The sequence below is a fragment of the Pan troglodytes genome, chromosome 23 (assembly GCF_028858775.2).
Source record: "Pan troglodytes isolate AG18354 chromosome 23, NHGRI_mPanTro3-v2.0_pri, whole genome shotgun sequence".
NCBI classification, from domain to species: domain Eukaryota; kingdom Metazoa; phylum Chordata; class Mammalia; order Primates; family Hominidae; genus Pan; species Pan troglodytes.
Genome location: NC_086016.1, coordinates 46136645 through 46158448, shown reverse-complemented (window position 1 = coordinate 46158448; position 21804 = coordinate 46136645). Strand labels below are relative to the sequence as shown.

The window sequence follows — 21804 nt, the reverse complement described above, 5'->3', positions numbered from 1 at the left end:
AGGGGAGCACAAAGCCCCTTCCAAGCCTCACTGCTCTGCAGCCGCTCGGCCCCACAGTAAGTGGTTTTGAAGTGAGATTTTCCTTCTGCTTTCTTCTCAGGCTGAGGAAATGCCAGGCAGGAAATTGCCACCCTCCCATGCCTGTTATCTCTCAAGGCCATGCCTCCTCCCCCAGCCCTCTTTCATGCCAGGCAGAGAAGTGTCCCCTGAACCTAGGTCCCTGGATACCCAGCACACGGCTCCCGGCGAGGCCTGGGGACCGCTCACCCCAGCTGTGACTGCAGTAGGAGGCCCCAAGGCCCAGCAGAGACTAGGCCATATACACACCTGCTTCGAGCCAGCCACATGGGCAGAAATCCTTTCTCTCTGCAGTTCAAAAGGTTTTAATCAACTTGGCCAGGTGAGGAAAGAATAGAGGGTTCTGGAATAGGAGTCGACCCTCCTGGCTCTGCCCTTGCTGGCCGTGCAACCCTGGGCTGGTCTCTAAGCCTTCCCGAGATTCCCTGTCCTCATCCAGTAATGCTGAGGGGGAAGCAACTCGTGTCTTCTTCTAGGAAAGATCTCCACGTCTCCAGGATGCACCCCACTCGACAGAGAGAGGGAGCCTGCAGAGTCTCCCAAAATGATGACCATTGGGTGCAAGGTGCTCAGCACGTGGCTAGTGCAGGGTAAGGCTCAAACAGTGGCTTTGCAACAAAAAACCGAAGGCCACACTCATGCCTCTGAGGTAGCTCACGGGGCATGAGCCTACAGGCTCTGAGCTGTCCAGTGTGAGATTTTTTAAATCCAATGCAATTGTTTTGAACCATAAGTCATTACTACCCTTGGGGACAGCAGCTCACGACGCATCTCTGGTTTTGCTCACTGAACCTCAGTCCCCCCTCCAAAAATGTGCTGCAGCTGTCAGGATTCCCAGGGCCAGAGCAAACGCACCTTGGGGTCTCAGCCCACAGGAGACATTAGCAAGGGATGCCATCAACGTCCCATCCGCAAGCAGTTTTGAGTACACGGGTGTTGGGCCCAGCCTGAAGTGGGTGAGTCCTCCACAGCAGGGACCACCCACCTGTCCAGGATTCATGAAGACTACAAGGTAGATAATAAATACTATGGGCTCACGAAGACCTTGCCAGCAGCTGCCATGAGGAGAAAGGGAAAAAAGGCAGGGGCTGGAGGAGGAACTACTGACAGCCTCCCATCCTCCGAAGGAGAGTGTTCCAGCCACCCGCAGAGCCACACCGCCACCCCAGGCTCCCTTTCTCCTGAGTGAACAGGATGAATGGTGTGCTGCATGCTATACCTGAAAATAGCCTTCCCTTCCTCCCTCCGATTCAGAGGGGAAGGCGGATGACTCAAGCCTCCTCAAGCCTCGCAGGCCAGGGCAGCAATTGTCAAAGACTTTCATCCCAGTTTCAAAGGGAAGAAGGCCAGGGCCCAGGAGATGATGCCTCTGACATTTGTACAAAGCCTTGTCTTGGAAAGAAACCAGCTCTAGGTCTCCTGGCTAAACTCACTGTTCTCGCCAGCGTTCTTATTAGTTTGAAGAAAGAAAAGATCTCTCCAAAACAATGTGTCTGCAACCAGCCATATCGGGGCCTGGAAATGCATGCGCTTCTTCGCTGGATGGTCTGACCTTTCATTTCCAGGATGACGGCACAGGCACCTGGTGAGTTTCCTCGTGAGTTCTGCACAATTCTGCTCATTCCCTCTGCACTCCCTCTTGCTCGCTCGCTCTCTCTCTCTCGATTCAACATGGACTCCATGTGCCAAGACCTCTCTAATCTGTCCTGATTCCATCTCAGCAGGCAAGATAGGAACAACATTTGGCCACAAGCAAACAGACTGCAACGTGCCAGAAGTGGGCAGATTGATAAACACTGGCCCCATTTCTGCTATTTCTCTGGCTGCCGCCACCAGCTTACATTGTCTGCCTCCCTGACTCATGGGTCTAACACTTTGGGAAAATAAAATGACAGATGCCCATGAATCCAAAGCAACATAGACCATCCATGGCCAAGTTTTTAAAGGCAATGTGCTAAATACTGCTGTGAGAGGCTTGGCTGCGGGAAGCCCTGGACAGAGGGCAGACAGCAGGGAGAGGCCCACGCACGAGGGCAGTGACAGCGGGACCGGGTGGTGTGGGCCAGCCCAGATTGAAAGGAATGCCCCAAATTTGACCCTATTTGAGAAATTTTCCTAAGAAAACAATCCACAGGAATGAAAAAAAAAATCTGTATCAAAAAGATGCTCTGTTGTTTCAGTAGGGAAAAACAATAGAAACATGTTCAAGTTTACTGCCCAAGAATGGGGAATGGAAAGACGCTGGTAACAGAGCCATCCGTGGGACTTCGTGCCACCACTGGAGATGGTATTTGGAAAGCTTGGGAAGCAGCAGGGAAAACCACAGGTGCTGGAGCGGCAGCAGAATGGGGGAAGGGTTTACAACTCTACCGAGATGTGATCACAATTATTAAAAACTACACGGTCCCATGGAAAAGACCGCAAAGAAAATGTGGCAAACAAAACTCGGATGCGTTGTGGACGGCTGATGGGCTTCTTATTTCTTTTGCTGCGAGTTACATCTAATTGCAATATCACTTGTGCATTTTTTACTTTCTGAAGAATGCAGCCAGGCTGCAGGAAGAGCTGCTGGGATAGTCTATGCTCTGCATTTCAATGAGCATTTCTTGAGCCCCTACCAAGGATGGAGACCATGCACATACCTTCTGATCGAAGCTTTCCGGAGTCAGGTAGAAGTGGTGGAGAGGAACAAAGTAGTCTTCCAGAAGGCCCATGAGCAGAACCAGGTACACGCCATCTGCAAACTGCAGAGAAAGACTTGTGATGTTTCCGGGCAGGGTAAGGAGTTGGCAAATGCTTTGCACAAACTTAAGGGGGGCATATTTTTTCTTCTGAGACAGGGTCTCACTCTGTCACCCAGGCTGGAGTGCACTGATGCAATCAAGGCTCACTGCAGCTCGGCCTCCCAGGCTCAGGTGATCCTCCCTGAGGCGATTCTCCCACCTCAGCCTCCCAAGTAGCTGGGACTACAGGCACGCACCACCATGCCCGGCTAATTTTTGTATTTTTTGTAGAGACAGGGTTTCACCATGTTGCCCAGGCTGGTCTCAAATTCCTGGGCTCAAGTGATCTACTTGCCTCAGCCTCCCAAAGTGCTGGGATTACGGTTGGGAGCCACTGTACCCAGCTGGAAATATTTTAAAGTAAAGCAATCCATCCCTCCTCTCACTTTAGGCAGGAGAATCTGGAATCAAGTGAAGGCCTGAATGTGAAGTCTTTTGAGACCTGGCTCCTAACCTAGAAAAAAGCAAAAGTGGAGGGGGCTCTAACACATGGGGCACTGCAAAGACCAAATACGATGAGTGTTTGGAGCTGAGTGCAGCTGCCTGGCTAGGACCGTGCCTCTGGAACTGTCCCCCACTCCTGACCCCAGGGATAGTAGTGACTCCCATCACTCAGGGCTGTCGTGAAGACACAGCGAGATGGCTGGGAGGGAGCACCTGGCACACGTGAGTGCTCCATCAGCATCAGCTGCTGGAAGGATTCATTCAAATCTGCAGGGTGCAGAGCTGGGACCTGGTGGCCCTCACCACTCTGTCTTGCAGCAGAGACCACAGTGACTGTGGCCCCATTCTCCAGGGGGCCTCTGGAGCTGCTATTCAACATGGTAGCCAATGGCCACATGCAGCTATTTAAATGAAAATGTTTTTGTTTGAATGTTGCTAACTTATTTTTTATTGTGATGAAATATACATAAGCTGAAATGTACCATCTTAACCGCGTGTAAGCGCACAGGCCAGTAGCATTAAGTACATCCTCATTGTTGGGTCACCCTCACCACCACCCATCTCCAGAACTTCTTCATGTTACCAAAGTGACACTCTGTCCCCCAATTCTCTATTCTACCTTCCCCCCAGCCCCTGAGAACCACCAATCATTCTGCTCTCTGTCTCTATGAATTTGACTCCTCTGGGTATCTCACGTAAGTGGAATCGCATATCCATTTATCTTTTGTGTCTCGCTTATGCTAACCTTTCTCTTTAATTAATTTAAATTGTGGTAAAATATACCATAAAATATACCATAACATTTACCATCTTAACTACTTTTAACTGTCCAGTTCAATCATGTTAGGTGCATTCACATTACTGTACAAACAATCTCCAGAATTCTTAAATTTGAATTTTTTAAAAAATTAAAATTAAAAATTTCTAGGCGCAGTGGCTCACGCCTGTAATCCTAGCACTTTGAGTGGCCAAGGTGGGTGGATCACAAGGTCAGGAGTTCAAGACCAGCCTGACCAACACGGTGAAACCCCGTCTCTAGTAAAAATACAAAAATTAGCGGGTGTGGTGGTGCATGCCTGTAATCCCAGCTACTCGGGAGGTTGAGGCAGGAGAATCGCTTTAACCCGGAAGGCAGAGGTTGCAGTGAGCCGAGATCACGCCACTGTACTCCGGCCTGGGTAACAGGAGCGAAACTGTCTCAAAAAAAAAAAAAAAGATGAAAAGTCAAAATCACAAACATCCAATATCAGAAGCCCTGACCTTTAGCAGGGGGAGCTGCAGCTAGAGCTGTAAAGCATAAAGCAAGTGCCAGTGGGCAACAGTCCCTTAAGGGACTCAGGACAGGGTCTGGGCCCTGCTGGAGTGCAGTGGTGCGATCTCGGCTCACTGCAACCTCGGCTCACAGCAACCTCTGCCTCCTGGGTTCAAGCAATTCTTCTGCCCCGCCTCCCGAGTAGCTGGGATTACAGGCGCGTGCCACCATACCTGCCAATTTTTGTATTTTTAGTAGAGATGGGGTTTCACCATGTTGGTCAGGCTGGTCTTGAACTCCTGACCTCATGATCCACCCACCTCGGCCACCCAAAGTGCTAGGATTGCAGGCATGAGCCACTGCGCCTGGAAATTCAACACGCTGTCAGTTGATGGGCAAATGGCACTTGGCCTCCATGTCACATGCCCTCAGCCTTCCACACCACAAAGCAGCCAGCCACTCCTCTCATTAAGGAGATCAGACAGGTTTGAAGAATTATTTTAAGTGTGTCTCCACATGGAAGCTTCATGCCCACAGCACCCTGGTTAAGCGTGCTGGCACTTTCCCAGCAGAACAACACTGAGCCGCCATGCCCATGTCTCCGTGGACTAACTTCCAGGGAATGGAAGCTGCCACGTGAATGAAGGCACCAACCCACACCTCTCCCCAGGAGGTCTGGGGTGGCCACGCCGCTGCTCCCGCGGGCCCTGAGCCTGCTGAGTCTTTTCTTCCTTCCGTGGTGTCTCCTCACTGTCCCAGCACACGGGGTCACAGGAAGGAGGGAGGGACGGCCACACGGAGAGGGCAGGGCTGGGGGGCCCAGCTGCGAGCGGGTGACCCTCCACTTTCACAAGCACCCAGGGTGGTGCCCTCTCTCCACAACCTGCTGTCTAGCTCAGCAGGGAGCAGAATCCCCACGGAGGCCCAGAGGCCCCACCACCGCCTCCTCATCCGCAGTGCTAACCCCTGCCGAGCCCTGCCCACTTGATCTCGGTGCGCCATCTCACCCAGTCCTCACACTGCCCATCGCCTCCAGTTTAATCCTGTGGACAGAAGCTCAGGGAGGCTGAGGAGCTCACTCACCATCACAGAGCTGGGACGCTGTCCGCAATGTAAGAATGGTTTGGAAAAGTAGGGAAAACACACACCTACACCACACAAACACCACACAGACTACAAAAACCACACACACACACACACCACACAGACTACGAAAACCACACACACACCCCACACAGACTACAAAAACCACACACACACACCACACAGACTACAAAAACCACACACACACACACCACACAGACTACAAAAACCACACACACACACACATACACATCACACCACACAGACTGCATAAACCACACACACACCACACACTACACAGACTATAAAAACCACACACACACACCCCCACCACAGACTGCATAAACCACACACACACCACACACCACACAGACTACAAAAACTACACACACACATCACACCACACAGACTACATAAACCACACACACCACACAGACTGCATAAACCACACACACCACACACCACACAGACTACAAAAACTACACACACACACATCACACCACACAGACTACATAAACCACACACACCACACAGACTGCATAAACCACACACACACCACAGACTACTTAACCACACACACACACCACACAGACAACGAAAACCACACATACCACACACCACACAGACTATGTAAACCACAAATACACACACACACCACACAGACTACATAAACCACACACACACACCAGACTACATAAACCACACACACACATCACACGGACTACATAAACCACACACACACACACCACACAGACTACATAAAACACACACACAACCAGACTACATAAACCATACACATACACACCACACAGACTACATAAACCACACATGCACACACACCAGACTACATAAACCACACACACAACCAGACTACATAAACCACACACACACACCACACAGACTACAAAAACCATACACACCACACAGACTATGTAAACCACACATACACACACACCACACAGACTACATAAACCACACATGCACACACACACACACACACACACAGACTACATAAACCACACACACCACACACCACACAGACTACATAAACCACACACATACACATACACCAGACTACATAAACCACACACACACACCAGACTACATAAACCACACACACACACACACCCCCACCAGACTGCATAAACCACACATACCAGACTACATAAATCACACAAACACAAACACACACACACACACACACACACCAGACTACATAAACCACACACACCCACACACAAACAGAAATTGAAGAAATTAAGCCAGGGCCTCTCCGACTCCTAGGGCATCAAGACGTTAATGATTTACAGTCTTCATAAATGATATATGGTATTTATAAAAATACCCAAATTCCTTTGCAACAAAACAAAACAAAAATCCCTGCATTTCTGGGACCAGCGATCTTTTCTGGGGGACCAGTGGTTAAATGTACTTTTAAGACTCTATATAGTACGATTAATCGGGAAAAAAAAAATGAAGATATTGAGTAAATAAAAACAAATGCAAATTTAATTTTAGAGTCTCAATGTAAGAGGCTCAGCTGCTAATACTGATGTGCAGACACCTCTGAGAAGGGCTGTGGGGACAGCTGGTATGGATGTGGGGGAGCAGTGCCCCTCACATGCCCCATGACAGTACCAGGGGCCCCCACACAGCAAATCTTCCTGAGCCTTCAAAGTGTGTGGTGCAGGCTTCGCTCTAATGACTCCACTTCTAGGCTTTTATTCCGAGGAAGCAGGCACGAGCACAGACAGCCGTGCACAAAGCTGCTCTCTGCACTGCTGTTTACAGGAGCAGAAAAACATCCAGTCGTGAGGCACTGGTTTAATGAGGTGCAGTGCAGCCTTCCCGCTGATGAGATACACTTCCCATTAAAAGTGACAAAATATAGACAGACCGATAGATCGAGCAAGGGAAAAAGGATCAGACAGAAACACACACACACACTTTCTCTTACACCAAAAGATGCCCACAGTGTATTCAGTGACACAAAACACATTACAAAACAGTGGGCAGTAAGATCCACTGTTATTTAGAAAAATACCTTTGTGCATAGAAAATGTGGCTCACACCTGTAATCGCAACACTTTGGCAGGCTGAGGCAGGTGGATCACAAGGTCAGGAGTTCGAGACCAGCCTGACCAACATGGTGAAACCCCATCTCTACTAAAAATACAAAAAAATTAGCCAGGCATGGTGAGGCGCACCTGTAGTCCCAGCTACTCAGGAGGCTGAGGGAGGAGAATTGCTTGAACCCAGGAGGTGGAGGTTGCAGTGAGCTGAGATTGTGTCACTGCACTCCAGCCTGGGGGACAGAGTGAGACTCTGTCTCAAAAAAAAGGAAGAAAGAAAAAGAAAATATCTAGAAAAATACACATCCAACCATGAACTGCAGTTAGCTGCCCCTGGAGAGTCTGAAGGGGGAGGTCTCCAGAAAAGGAGAAAGGAAGATTTTTACTTTTCACCTCAGCGGCTTCTGGGGTGCTAACGTCTCAAACAGAAAATAATCTGAGGCTAAATGTGCAACATTTGTAAACTGCGGAAAACAAGAAATGTGTTGGCCAACGATACACAAATAAATATACACATTAAAAACAGACTGTGATGCTTTTATATACAGACCCACGCTGTCCATGACTCGCTGTATGTGTAGAGAAAAGGCCCGAACAAAACCCTCTGTGCATTCATCTCCGGGTGACGGGATTATGGGTGATTTTTATTTGTTTTGCTTATCTGCATTTTCAGACATTTCTACAATGAACCTGAATTACTTTTTTAATTAGAAAAGCAAATGAGAAAAGCTAAAGAAAGAGAAGGGAATGAATGCATTCACCTTGGGGTTTAAGAAAGATCAGCTGTGCATTAGGGATGTCTGTACCAAGAGCTCAAAAACCTCCACATTCAAGCACCCTGCTAATCCTGGGAAAATCATATTTTGTCTTTAATGCTCGCGGAGTGCCCAAAAACATAATTTAAGGATGCTCCTTTAGCTTTGAGTAGGGGTCGGGGCTGGGGAAGTAGACTTGATATACTTATTGCAGAAGAAATGTGTTGTACATACTTACCAGGGGGACATTTGCTAGGTCCTGGCCACAGTGTGACAGCAGCACTGAGCAGAGGCTGAAGGGGCCAGCACGTTCTAGACAGAGGAACTGCGTGTGCAAAGGCCCTGTGTTGGGCTGGGGTGGAGCCCTGGAGTGTGTTATGGGTTGAATAACACCACCCAGGTGTTTTGGGGTTTTGTGTCTCCCAAAAAAAGATACAGTGTTTGGGAGGCTGAGGCAGGCAGATCATGAGGCCAGGAGATCGAGACCATCCTGGCCAACATGGTGAAACCCCGTCTTTACTAAAAATACAAAAATTAGCTGGGCATGGTGGGATGCACCTGTAGTCCCAGCTACTCGGGAGGCTGAGGCAGGAGAATCGTTGGAACCCGGGAGGTGGAGGTTGCAGTGAGCCAAGATCACGCCACTGCACTCCAGCCTGGGTGACAGAGTGAGACTCTGTCTTTAAAAAAAAAAAAAAAAAAAAAAAGATACAGTGGAACCCTAATCACCAGGACCTCTGAATGTGACCGTATCTGGAAACAGGGTTTACATAGATGCAGTCAGGTTGGGGTGAAGCCATGGGTGGGCTCTAATCCAACATGACCACGTCCTGATAAAAGGGGGACATTTGGACACAGAGACACACACACAAGGACGACACCACATGAAGATGAAGGCAGAGAAGGGAGTGATGTGTGTACAAGCCAAGGAATGCTAAAGATCCCGGCAAAACCACAGAAGCTGGGAGGGAGGCCAGGAACAGCTACTCCCTCACAGCCTTGGAGGGAACCCGCCCGGGCCCCACCTTGATTTTGGACTTCAGGCCTCCAGCACTTCGAGGACACAAAGGTCTGTTGTTTCAGCCACTAGGTTTGTGGTGCTTTGTGGCAGCAGCCCCAGGAAAGGAAGACAGAGGGGCTGAGAAGGCCACGGTGGTTATTTCTGCCTGCACCACGGGAGTTCCTTGTGAGATGAACAAAATGGCGCCAGCTTTGTTCACGCGCCCCACCTGGGATCAAAACACTGACTGAAAATGGCGGTGGACAAAGGATCCTTCAAGCCAAAGCAGCACATACCTGGGTCTCCAGTTCCGTCACCTCCAAATTCAGCTTGTTCAGGTGCTTGTTCACAAAAGTGATGAGAGACTGCCAAGAATAAAAGAGACACAGGAGCCATGAATGGCCCGCATGCAGGTCCCATCTGGAGGGGCAGGCTTGACATTTGCCAGCCCCAGCTCTGTGAAACGCTTTCATCATCTCCTGTTTGCTAAAATAAAAAGCCCATGTTTCAAACTCAACATCCTGACAGTAGCCCCTAGTTTTCATGGCATAATGCCCACATCTATCCTGGCTACACATGTCTCTGCTCACCAACCCATGCACACATATGCCAATCCATGCACGCATGCCATATTTAACAATCATACTGGAGAGCACTCTGTGCTCTTAAGAAAGATGAAACTGCCAGGGGAGGATCATTACATTTGCAAATGTATCTTAGGTGTGACCTGGAACGGTAAACGGCACACTCAGAAGACTGAGGAAAGTGCTGCCTTGAGCCACACCTACTGAGTTTTTTTTTTTTTTTTTTTTTTTTTGAGACAGAGTCTCACTCTGTCGCCCAGGCTGGAGTGCAGTGGCGTCATCTCGGCTCATTGCAAGCTCTGCCTCCCAGGTTCACATCATTCTCCTGCCTCAGCCTCCCGAGTAGCTGGGACTACAGGCGCCCGCCACCACGCCCAGCTAATTTTTTTGTATTTTTAGTAGAGATGGAGTTTCACTGTGTTAGCCAGGATGGTCTCGATCTCCTGACCTCGTGATCCACCCGCCTCGGCCTCCCAAAGTGCTGGGATTACAGGCGTGAGCCACTGCGCCGGGCCTACAAAGGTGGAATTGAACCACTCTGTCGCTAGACAGCTACAGGTTTGAAGCCTGCACCCCAGACCACTGAGGATCATCCGAGCTTTTGGTGCCCCGGCTAGAGTGCAATGGCATGATCCTGGCTCACTGCAAACTCCACCTCCTAGGTTCAAGCGATTCTCCTGCCTCAGCCTCCCGAGTAGTTGGGATTACAGGCACCCGTCACCAAGCCCGGCTAATTTTGTATTTTTAGTAGAAATGGGGTTTCTCCATGCTGATCAGGCTGGTCTCGAACTCTAGACCTCAGGTGATCCACCCACTTTGGCCTCCCAAAGTGCTGAAATTATAGGTGTGAGCCACGGTGCCCAGCCTGCCTATCGATTTGCAATACATGGGGAGATCCACCCAGGGTGATCTCTCTGAGCCCTATTATGTAGGTACCAAGGGGCACTGGCTTCTCTCCGGCACAAGCTTAAAACCTGTCACCTGTAATTCCTCAGTGACCAAACCCAACTTTGATGGAAACTCAGTATCATCCACCACTGCCCATGACATGATTTCTTTGTTTTGTTTTGTTTTGAGACGGAGTCTTGCTCTGTTGCCCAGGCTGGAGTGCAGTGGCGCAATCTCGGCTCACTGCAAGCTCCACCTCCCGGGTTCACGCCATTCTCCTGCCTCAGCCTCCCGAGTAGCTGGGACTAAGGGTGCCCACCACCATGCCCACCTAATTTTTTTTGTATTTTTTAGTAGAGACGGGTTTTTGCCATGTTAGCCAGGATGGTCTCGATCTCCTGACCTTGTGATCCACCCACCTCGGCCTTCCAAAGTGCTAGGATTACAGGCGTGAGCCACCGCGCCCAGCCTGCCCATGATATGATTTCTTACCCATTCTGCTCAAATTTACTGAGCAGCTACTATGTGCCAGGCATGCTGCTTGGTGCTAAGGACACAAACACAGTCAGAGAGCTCCACCCCTGGCCCCCGCCAAAGGGCCTGTGATGTAATTCTCCATATGCGTGTAGTGGTGGGACGGAGAAGTCAAGAGATAGGGCACTGCAGGGAAACACGCAATGCAGGGGAGATTTCATGAGCCACTAACGGGTGTGCGGACCCCCGTTAAGACCATGGAGAGGGAGCATTGGAGCTGGGCCTGAGGGTGGGCCAGTGCAAGGTGAGAGTGAGCCGAGTGGGCACCCAGACACATCTGCAAACCCTTTGGGGTCTTCAGGCTGTGGCTGGATGTGGGTGGGATGGGAAGGAGTAGGAGGGGACGACCCAGGGAGAAACCTGCAGAGGTGGGCAGGGGCCCCTGACTTCATTCTGGGGCACAGAGAGCTACAGACACCTAAACTTGCAATGTGGAGGTGAGGAAGGGACAGGCTGGAGTGGGAAGCTACCAGGCAAATCAAAGGATTCTGTCTTCTTCCTTGCTGGTGGCTCCAGTGCCGAAAATGTGTCTTTCGCAGAATGAATTAACGTGGTATCTACCGAGAGATGAAAGCAACCTCAGGCCACACCATTCTCAATGCTACCAGTGACTATACGCTGCCGGCTAAGCCCATGCACAGACAGAATCCCAGTTTATCCTCACAGTGCCCTGAGAGGTGGGTAACATCTCTGTCCCCACTTGACAGATGGGGAAACTGAGGCTGGGGGGTATAATCTCGCCCTTCGCCAGAAGTCACACAGCTGATAAGTGGGGAAGCTGGATTTGATTCATTCCCCGAACCGGTTCTGTCAGGGTCCCTGGGGGCCACATTGACGAGGTGGAAGTGGGGGACTCTGAGGCTCCAAGTATATCCCTCACCACCCGAGAGTGCTAGGAAGGCTTTGTCCCAGAAGGACCATTAGCACGGTTCCAACAGCCTTTTACAAAATGCTTCCAAAAATGAATGATCTCATCGTCCAAACCCAGGCCAACATTTTCCAAAAGTGGGTTCCACTAAAATACAATGCGTCCTACCCCAAAATTGATAGATAAATAAATCCCACTATAAACAAACAAGTTGGAAAAATGCTTCCTACCAAGCTCCCTCTTGGAGAAGTACAGTATAGGTCAGCCTATTAAAGGTTCTGACAAGTCTTGCACTAAGAAAGCTGTTTGGGTAAGCTGTCCTAGACAAAGGAGAACTCTCTTGCCTGCACCATGGGTTGAAATGAGCGCTCCTCCGATGTTATGGGAAGGAGGGATGCAGCAGCCTCCTGAATGGGATGCCTGCAGGCACTCGGATAAGTTAATGAGCAGCCAGTGGGCTCCAGTTCCTTTTGACGGGAACAAGCCTCCCTGGCAGATCCCCCAGAAGCTGATCACACCCAGCCCCCAACTCCAGAGCCTCGGAGATTTTTCCATCCACAGATTGACCAGCAGGCTGCCTGGGCTAGTGAGGGCCCATTCTCTGTCTGGAGGGAAACGGGCCAAATCCATGCATGGCACAGCTCAGCCGCACAGGCCTGCGTGTTTACTGGGCAGGCTGTAGATGGTAAATGAGGCCAGCGAGAGCAGCAGGCTGACATGCTTAAAAACATTTCCACATTGAAAAAAGGCCTCGAGTCAGAAAGAAATGGGGGCTGGGTAATTCACTTAACAGAAGTGGAGCGGGCGGGCAGGAAGACACCCAGGGAGCAGCGAGGTTGAGTTAAAAGGCGCTAATTTTATGCACTGTGGTTAGGTTTTTGACTGTAATTACATTTCAATCCATGTGGCAAACATTTCTGAGATTCCAAACATTTTCCCACCTTCTTCCCAGCGGGGCGTTTGTGCTGTCAAAAAGCCACGAGCCAGGGGAGAGCACATCCAACATCCCACCAATAGCTCACCTTCTTCACCACGCTGAGCTTATCCGGGGCGTGGTCGAACAGCGTGTCGAAGGCATCCCGCTCTGAGGACATGCAAAGAGAGACACGAAGGAGCGTTTATGGAAACCCGCGGTGCTGCCCTAATCCAGGGACCTGCCAGCTTCTGACCCCTCAGGAGGTTCAGCCTCAACTCCCACACCTGCCTAGAATCCTTCCAATTCCTACCAGAATGAAAGGGCTGACCCTGATGATCAGTCCCGGCCAAACCAAGGCGAGCAAGAGCGCTTGGGAACAACCAGAACAGCGTGGACTAGAGGCTGCAGAGGGTCCCTTCCACCTGCTTTTTACCTTCTCATATGAAACACATAGATGGCATCTGGCATCTGCCCCTGCCACGTCCTAGGACTTGAGGCGTCCTGAATTCTCCCTGTTCCCACACTCCTTGTCTACTGGCAAATGTCACCTGTGAATCCAACCACTTCCCCCGCGACAGTGGCCATGTCCTGCTCGCGCCTCACTGCCCCTCGCCTGGGAGCAGCTGCAGCCTCCTACTCCACTCCTGGCCCCTGAGCCCTTCTCCCCAGCAGGCAGAGTGAGCCCTTCCAAGTGCAAACAGGATCATTTGTTTCCCCCTCCACTCCCACCACAACTAAAACCCTCCAACTGCTTCTTATCATGCTTAGAATAAAATCTATCTTCTCTACTGCGAGCCATGGGACACTCAGATAAAATCCATCCTCTCTCCCACGTGCCATGGGACACTCAGACTCAGCGTTATCCTCCTACACGCACCCTCCCTGACTTCACTCCACCAACCGGCCTCCCAGCTGCTCCTGCTGACACTGGTGCACACTTGCCTCAGAGCCTTTGCTCCTGCTGCCATGGAGGGGGGAGTTCCATAGGGGTATATGGAACAGAGACTTGGACCCCAAGCAGAGGGCTGAGGTCTCCAGGTAGACACAGAGCTGTGGGGCATCACTGCCAGGGCAGAAGAGACAGGGAGGAGGGCATTTGGAAGGGGCCCAGGGCCCCCCAACTTCCATCCTCCAGGTTTCTGGAGGCCGAGCATGTTCAGAGGACCAAGCCCAGCAGAGAGACCCTCTTTTACCAGCCAGGCTGGGGCCCCAACCCAAGGAGCAGCCCTGGGAGCTGCGGAGCCCAGCTTGACAGGGAGAGAGTGGGGTAGGAAGCTCCTCCCGCCCGTCTAGTGGGTGGCCTAGGGGAGCCTCCTCAGGGACCGCCCTGGCCTAGGAGAGAGACAAAGAGAGCCCAGAAAAAGAAGGAAGGGATTAGGCCCAGGTAAGCCAGAGACCTAGGGAGAGAAGTCGGCCAGGCCTCCTCCCAGAGGAAGCATGCTGACCCTTCCTCCCAGGCTGGGCCCCAGGAGGCAGCTCACACCCCCCTGCCCAGCCCAGCCCAAGTAGCCTCTTCCGTGGCCTTGTGGAGGTGGTGAGAAACAAAGAGGAAAGGAGAGAAGGAAAGTGTATGTGTACGTGTGTGTGCACGCGTGAGCATGTGTGTGCATGTGTGGGCACGTGTGTGCGTGTGAGCATGTGTGCGTGTGTGAGCACGTGTGTGCATGTGTGCACTGCGTGTGTGAGCGTGTGTGTGTGAGCACGTGTGCGCACGTGTGTGTGTCAGCACGTGTGTGTGAGGGCGTGTGTGAGCATGTGTGAGCGTATGTACGTGTGAGCACGTGTGAGCGTGTGTGCACGTGTGTGAGCGTGTGCGTGTGAGCGTGTGTGAGCATTGTGTGCATGTGTGGGCACGTGTGCACGTGTGTGAGCATGTGTGCGTGTGAGCACGTGTGCGCGTGCGTGAGCGTGTGTGCGTGTGAGCACCTGTGTGCACGTGTGCGTGTGTGAGCACGTGTGTGCGTGTGAAGGCGTGTGAGAGCATGTGTGTGCGTGAGCGTGTGTACACGTGTGAGCACGTGTGAGCGTGTGTGCGCGTGTGTGAGCATGTGTGTGACTGGGGGAGGGGAGGGAAGTTTTCTTCACCTAAAGACCAACATTGACCAAAATGCCCTGCCTCTGGACACACGCCAGCTTCCTAATGCAGCAGCTGTAAATGATTTTTGTAATCATCTAAGACTACACTCAATAAGACAGTCTGCTAAGGGGCAAAAAAAAAAAAAAAAGTGAAATTTTTACATCTTTACAAAGCAATACGCAAACTATAAATGCAGCTTAAGAAAAACCCCAGGAGCAGAAGAGTGCTTGACGTCAGCCAGGGTATATTTAGCTGGGCCACCGCTGGGCTGGCAGAGTCAAGCCACTCAAGGAGACATCGGTGCTGCAGAGGCCTCTCCGCCGGCTGCCATGCCCCTGGACCCAGGGGACTGGCATCACGTCACACAGTCCACAAGGCAGGGAGGGGCCAGGGGCTCTGAAAATGGGCACTGGGGACCAGGCACAGGACCCAAGGGCATTTGGAAGGGACCCAGGGCCCCCAACTTCCATCCTCCAGGTTCCTGGGGGCAGAGCATGCTCAGAAGACTGAGCCCAGTGGAGGGACCCTCTGTTACCAGCCAGGCTGGGGCCCCAATACAAGGAGCAGCCCTGGGAGCCACAGAGCCCAGCTTGACAGGAAGAGGGTAGGGTAGGAAGCTCCTCCCACCTGTCTTGGGGTAACCCAGGGGCCTCCCCAGGGACCACCCTGACCTAGGGGAGAGAGAGAGACAGAGACAGCATACTGCACCCCTGTGATGTGCTTGGCCTTGGGAACGAAAATAGATCCTATTTTGTTCTAGCTGCCCCACTTCACACCCCATGACTGGGCAAATCCTTCCCTCTCCAACCCCCTTTCTTCCTCCATAAAGGCAGCATTCTCACAGCCCCTGCCTCGCTCTTGGTGTGGAACTAAGTGGGGCAGTGAGTAGAGGCAGGAGCACGGAGCCTGGCAGGAGCATTGTCAGTCCTCAGTCCTTACAGCTCCCGCTCGTCCTGTCCCCCAGAGCCTCCGCAGGCTCTGGGGACATCACAGAGATAAACAAGGAGGGACTCCGCTCTTGGAAGAGGCACAGACTTGGGGGAGGGCCTGGAGAGGGAGTAAACTATGATCTTGCAACACTGTTAGTGTCAGAAAAGAGGAAGCCAGACGGGGGCCAACCGACCTGACCATATGCCAGGGCTGCCCAAGCTCAATCTGCAGGAATGCTCAGCTTGGTCCCTGTAATGTTTTGATTTGAGTCAACAGTTTTCATTTGTTTTGTTTTGTTTTGTTTTGGTCTTTAGGCTTTTTGAGACAGAGTCTCACTCTGTCACCCAGGCTGGAGTGCAGTGGTGTGATCTCGGCTCACTGCAACATCTGCCTCCCGGGTTCAAGCAATTCTCCTGCCTCAACCTCCTGAATAGCTGGGACTACAGGCGTGCACCACCACACCTGGCTAATTTTTGTATTTTTAGTAGAGACGGGGTTTCGCCATGTTGGTAAGGCTGGTCTTGAACTCCTGACCTCAAGTAATCCACCCGCCTCAGCCTCCCAAAGTGCTGGGACTACAGGTGTGAGCCACGGTACCCGGCAAGAGTCAACAGTTCTTAAATTGGAAAGTTTGTCCAAAAGTTCTGAACTTCTGGCTTCTCTTGAAGAACTGGAGGCTGTGGCAACAGTGAGCCTGCACTCCCACCTGGCAGCAATAAGCTGCCCCTGGGGATGGGGGTGTGGACTCTCCAGTTTGCACCAGACCCCACCACTCCCCACTGCCACCCAGCCCTGGGGTGAAGGGGCAGATGACATTATCATTGCATAATCTAGACACTCTCCTCTTTTACATTATCAGCCTGGTCCCTGGAGACACCTGAGTCTGGGACCCATGAACCAAGGGCTGGGGGGACCTGAGGAAGGCTTCACAAAGCAGTCCTGGGGTTCAAGCCAGGCTTGCTGGGGCAAGAGGAGGAGGAAAGGCGCTCCACCGAGGGACCAGCAGGCACAAGGAGAGAGAGATGCCAGAAAGCCCAGCACAGGTTCAAGAGCCGGGTGGACTGTGAGAGGGGTTAACAGGGGCTGTGGCCTGCAACGTGGGAGTTATGGAGGGCACAGTCAGGAGCCACGGGTGATGGGATGGAGCCAGAGGTTTTGGAACAAGCCCTGTTGGCAGAAATGGGAGAGACGTGAAGGGGAATTACTAGGAGTTACAATGAGGGGGAAGAGAGTGAGGAAGGCACATCCCCCTTCTTTCCCCTCTGCCTCAGGAAGAGCCTCCAGCCCAGGGCAGGCCCAGGAGGGGGAAGGGCCGCCCGCGGAGAAGCCGCACCAGCTCACCCGTTGCCATGGAGACCAGGCTGCAACCTCCCTGGATCCCCTGAGACTTGTTTCCGTGGAGAGAAGCCTCCTCACCCACCTCATCCAGGACAGTGATGCTGTCAGGAGGCAGCGAGGACCTGTGGAGCCACCTCCCTCCTCGGAATGATGGGGAGTGGGCAGAACGGAGTCCCCATCCCTCCCTGGGTCAGGGTACTCGTGGGGAAACTGAGGCCCAGAAGACCACTCCTGGCAAAGCCCAGCACATTAGCCAAGGAGGGTCTGCCCGGCCTTCCAGAAGCTCCTAAAACATCTGCCCCAGCTGCGTGCAGACTGTGGCCAGGGCTGGCTGCTTTGGCAGGGGGTGGGGTGCACCCCGAGGAAGGGTCAGCTCCAGCCCACAGAGCACCTCTGGGTCAAGGAGCCATGTGTGAAAGGAGAAAGGCAGGGGCTGTGGGTGCCCCTGAAAGTTTGCTGGCACCAGTGTCTGCCAGACACGTGCAAGCTTCGTTGTGTAAACACTGGCACAGGGAAGAGGAGCCAGGCCATCCCCATGAGCTGAGTGCTGCTTGGTGTGTCACATGAGTACAGAAAGCACTAAGGCAGGGGTGGGGAGGAGAGCCAGTGGAGGCCAGTTTGGGGCAGTGGAGTCAGAGAGGGCCTCCCTGATCAGTGACATTTGAACCAAGAGCTGGCAGAGCTGAAAGAGTGAGCCATGGGGTAATCTAGAGGGAGAGCATTCAGGTGAAGGTTGCTGGAGGAGAGAGCACCCTGGGGTGCTCTCGGGGGCTGAAGGAGGGGAATGGCATGGCAGGGAAGCCAAGACAAGGCGTGCTGCTGCCCCCACAGGGGCGGGTGCCGGGCCAGACACCCTGCTGTGCCTGAGGGTGCCAGGCTGGGTAACCAGGAGACTTCGGAACCTGCGTCAGCAGAAGCAGCAAGGCCGGGGGCGGAACTAATTGCCTGTCACCGACTAATAGCCTGTTTGCATTTTCTCAAGCACAGCACATAAAGCCTACAAAGTAACGAGAACAATTCCATCGGCCTCTTGTACGTGGTCTTACGATTCCACAGTCCTCCCACCCCTGGAGTGGCAGCTGGGTCCACTTTTCACATGTGACACCTGGCTCTTACCTAAGGAGCCACTGCCCCAGCCATCAGACCCTAAAGCTCATTCATGGGGTGGCAGGGGCTCCGGGGCCAGGCTTCTGGGCCCTCGGGCCACAGGGTGCTATACACAGCCTGAGGCCCATGTGCTCCCAACTGAACTGAACAGACTGTCTTTTCCCTAAACCTCCAACAAGGCCCGAACCAAACACAAAAGTGACAGCGCCACAAAAAAACAAAAAGACTCAAAAATGCTTGAGGGGCCCACTCTCATCTTTTTTTTTTTTTTTTTTTTTTTTTTGAGACGGAGTCTTGCTCTGTCACTCAGGCTGGAGTGCAGTGGCGCAATCTCGGCTCACTGCAACCTCCACCTCCTGGGTTCAAGCGATTCTCCTGCATCAGCCTCCCGAGTAGCTGGGACTACAGGTGCCCACCACCACGCCCGGCTAATTTTTTTGTATTTTTAGTAGGGACGGGGTTTCACCATGTTAGCCAGGCTGGTCTCGATCTCATGACTTCATGATCCATCCACCTCGGCCTCTCAAAGTGCTGAGATTAAAGGCATGAGCCACCGCGCCCGGCCCTCTCCTCATCTTTAGGCTTCTACAATTCCAAAGGGGTTCTGAGCCTCCTCCAGGAAGAAAGGATGGAGAGGAGGTGACAGAGGGGGGCACTGTGCCCCCAAAACGCGCCTCTACCTAGACACAGGGTGGGGAGACGCCTCACCCCGGCCCCATGAGCTGTGACCCCACTGCGGTTTCGCCTCCCTCAGCAACTATATACAGGATGTTTCTCTTTCTCTTCCTGCATTTGTTGTTTAATAATAGAGACATTTTAAAAGAGCTGGAATTCTCCTTAAAAACAAACAAACAAACAAACAAAAAACAGAGAAGGCCTGTGAATGTTCCCAGCACAGCTTAAGGTCTAGTAAAGAAAGCCTAGGGGGGACACACTGGCTGCATCTTCTCAATTCAAGCCCCGCAGGATCTGAGCCACTTCCCCTCTCCACAGGCGTGATGGTTAATACTGTCAGCTTGATTGGATTGAAGGGTGCAAGGTGTGGTTCCTGGGTGTGTCTGTGAGGGTGTTGCCAAAGGAGATTAACATCTGAATCTGTGGACTGGAAAAGGCAGACCACCCTTAATCTAGGTGGGCACCATCTAATCAGCTGCCAGCACAGCCAAAATAAAAAGCAGGCAGAAGAACATGAAAAGACTAGACTGGCTTAGTCTCCCAGCCTCCATCTTTCTCCCATACTGGATGCTTCCTGCCTTGGAACATCAAACTCCAGGTTCTACAGCTTTGGGACTCAAACTGGCTTCCCTGCTCCTCAGCTTGCAGAAGGACTATTGTGGGACCTTGTGATCGTGTGAGTTAATACCCTTAGTAAACTCCCCTTTATATATATCTATCTATCGTATTAGTTCTGTCCCTCTAGAGAACCCTAATACAACAGATAAGCAGCAATGGCATCCTAGCTGGTCCCCATAATAACTTGAGTTTACAGAGCCCCATGGCCAAGCTGGCCCAGCCCTCATTGTATAGGACTCAGGGGGTGGCACCCCCACCCAGAGGGCCCCCAAAAGACAGATATCAGCTCCGCTAGAGAGGCAGGTGGGAAACTTCTATCTGGTTTCCATTTTTCCTTTTAAGAGCTGTTCTCCCCTCCCTGCTCACTGGAGAACAGGGTATCTGGGGGTCAAGAGGTTTCTCTTTTGAAATGCTTCCCAAAGCACTGAGGCTGGCCAGGCCGAGGGCCGGGGTATCCTGGTACTGAGGGTTGAAACGTTACCATCCCTCAGCGAGATGAAGATGAGGTCTCAGGCTTTAATGAGGGAAGAGAGAGTGATTACCTCTCTCTCTTTGGGAAGAGCCACTGAAAACCAACACTAATAAAACCACCCCACATAGAGGGCTGTCCCCCGGCCAAGCAGGGCACTCACCTGTGATCTCACCCAATACTCACAGCAGCCCCTGCCTGGGGAGAGCCTTTTACACTCCCATTTCACGGATGAGGAGCAGAGAGAGGAAGGGGCAGGCCACAAGCCACCAGCCAGGAATGAGCCCTGGCTGCCTGACTCTAAGGAAGTCTGCTAAACCAGTGGTTTCCAGGAGGAAATAATACACATGGAAGGATATCCACAGAGCTGAGCCCCTCTCTTCCAGCCAGCTAACGATGCTCCATGTGCTGGACGCCTCTCCTCCCTCCCTTTTACCCTCAACCACTCTTGCTCCAGCCCCTGACAGTTCCAGCCAGTGTTACATCCCAGGCCCCTCCTGCTCCCCTAGCTGGTCACCCAGCCTTCCACCCCACTCCTCCTAGCACAACCCAGCCACTCTCAGCTCTGAGAAACAAGCCCGTTATACGGAAAGGTGGGGGTGGGCTGTGCACTTTCTCTAGGATTCCAGAACTATGGGGGCAGTGAGACCCATCTAGTTTCCCACTCCCTCCAGATAACCATGTACACTCTCTGGGAGCTTCCTGGGGGAGCCCTAACATGCCTCCGTCTCCCCACTTTCCCCGGGGTTACTTACCGAACCGGCCCATCATCATCCTGCAAACAAGAACACAGAGAGAGCCATGAGATGGGTCACTCAGAACACAGTTTCACAAGCAGCACAATGGAGGATGAGGGACAGAGCCAGCCAGAAAGCTGGGCCCTCGCTGCCCAGGTAAAGGCCTACTGATAAGAATGCAAGTCACATGGTGCTGTGTTCCAGCCTGCTCTAATTATAAACGAGAGGTGCTTGTGTGAATTATTAACGTTTGCACAAGGTCAGCAGCAAATCACCATCTCTATTTGCACATTAACCACCCTGGTAATGTTGTTTGGAGGGGAGGTACTGAAATCAGAAGAGTGGTGAATATGAAGATTTCAGCAGACAACAGGTCTTCCAGCAGCCGTGGAATGCTCAAAACACAGGCTGGGCCGGGCACAGGGGCTCATGCCTGTAATCCCAGCACTTTGAGGGGCAGAATCGGGTCAATCACTTGAGGTCAGGAGTTCGAGACCAGCCTGGCCAAAATGGCGAAACCCCATCTCTGCTAAAAATGCAAAAATTAGCCGGGCATGGTGGCAGGCACCTGTAATCCCAGCTACTTGGGAGGCTGA

At 52.1% G+C, this 21804-nt stretch overlaps 1 protein-coding gene and 1 non-coding gene across 8 annotated transcripts in view; both read right to left on the bottom strand.

Annotated features, from left to right (window-relative positions):
- Positions 1-21804, bottom strand: part of PARVB (parvin beta) — a 144333-nt gene that overhangs the window by 8383 nt on the left and 114146 nt on the right. For 6 of the 7 annotated variants that reach the window (XM_003317294.7, XM_016939351.4, XM_054675938.2 and 3 more), the window contains exons 8-11: positions 21227-21246; positions 13364-13425; positions 9764-9832; positions 2721-2822 (exon numbers count right to left, since the gene is read on the bottom strand). In XM_003317294.7, coding sequence (XP_003317342.3) covers positions 2721-2822; positions 9764-9832; positions 13364-13425; positions 21227-21246 — 253 coding nt within the window. The remainder of the gene's footprint in view (positions 1-2720; positions 2823-9763; positions 9833-13363; positions 13426-21226; positions 21247-21804) is intronic. The other variant, XM_063808048.1, reaches the window with a different exon arrangement.
- On the bottom strand, positions 10567-10650 carry TRNASTOP-UCA (transfer RNA opal suppressor (anticodon UCA)). The gene has a single exon. It is a non-coding gene; the product is annotated as a tRNA-Sec (tRNA).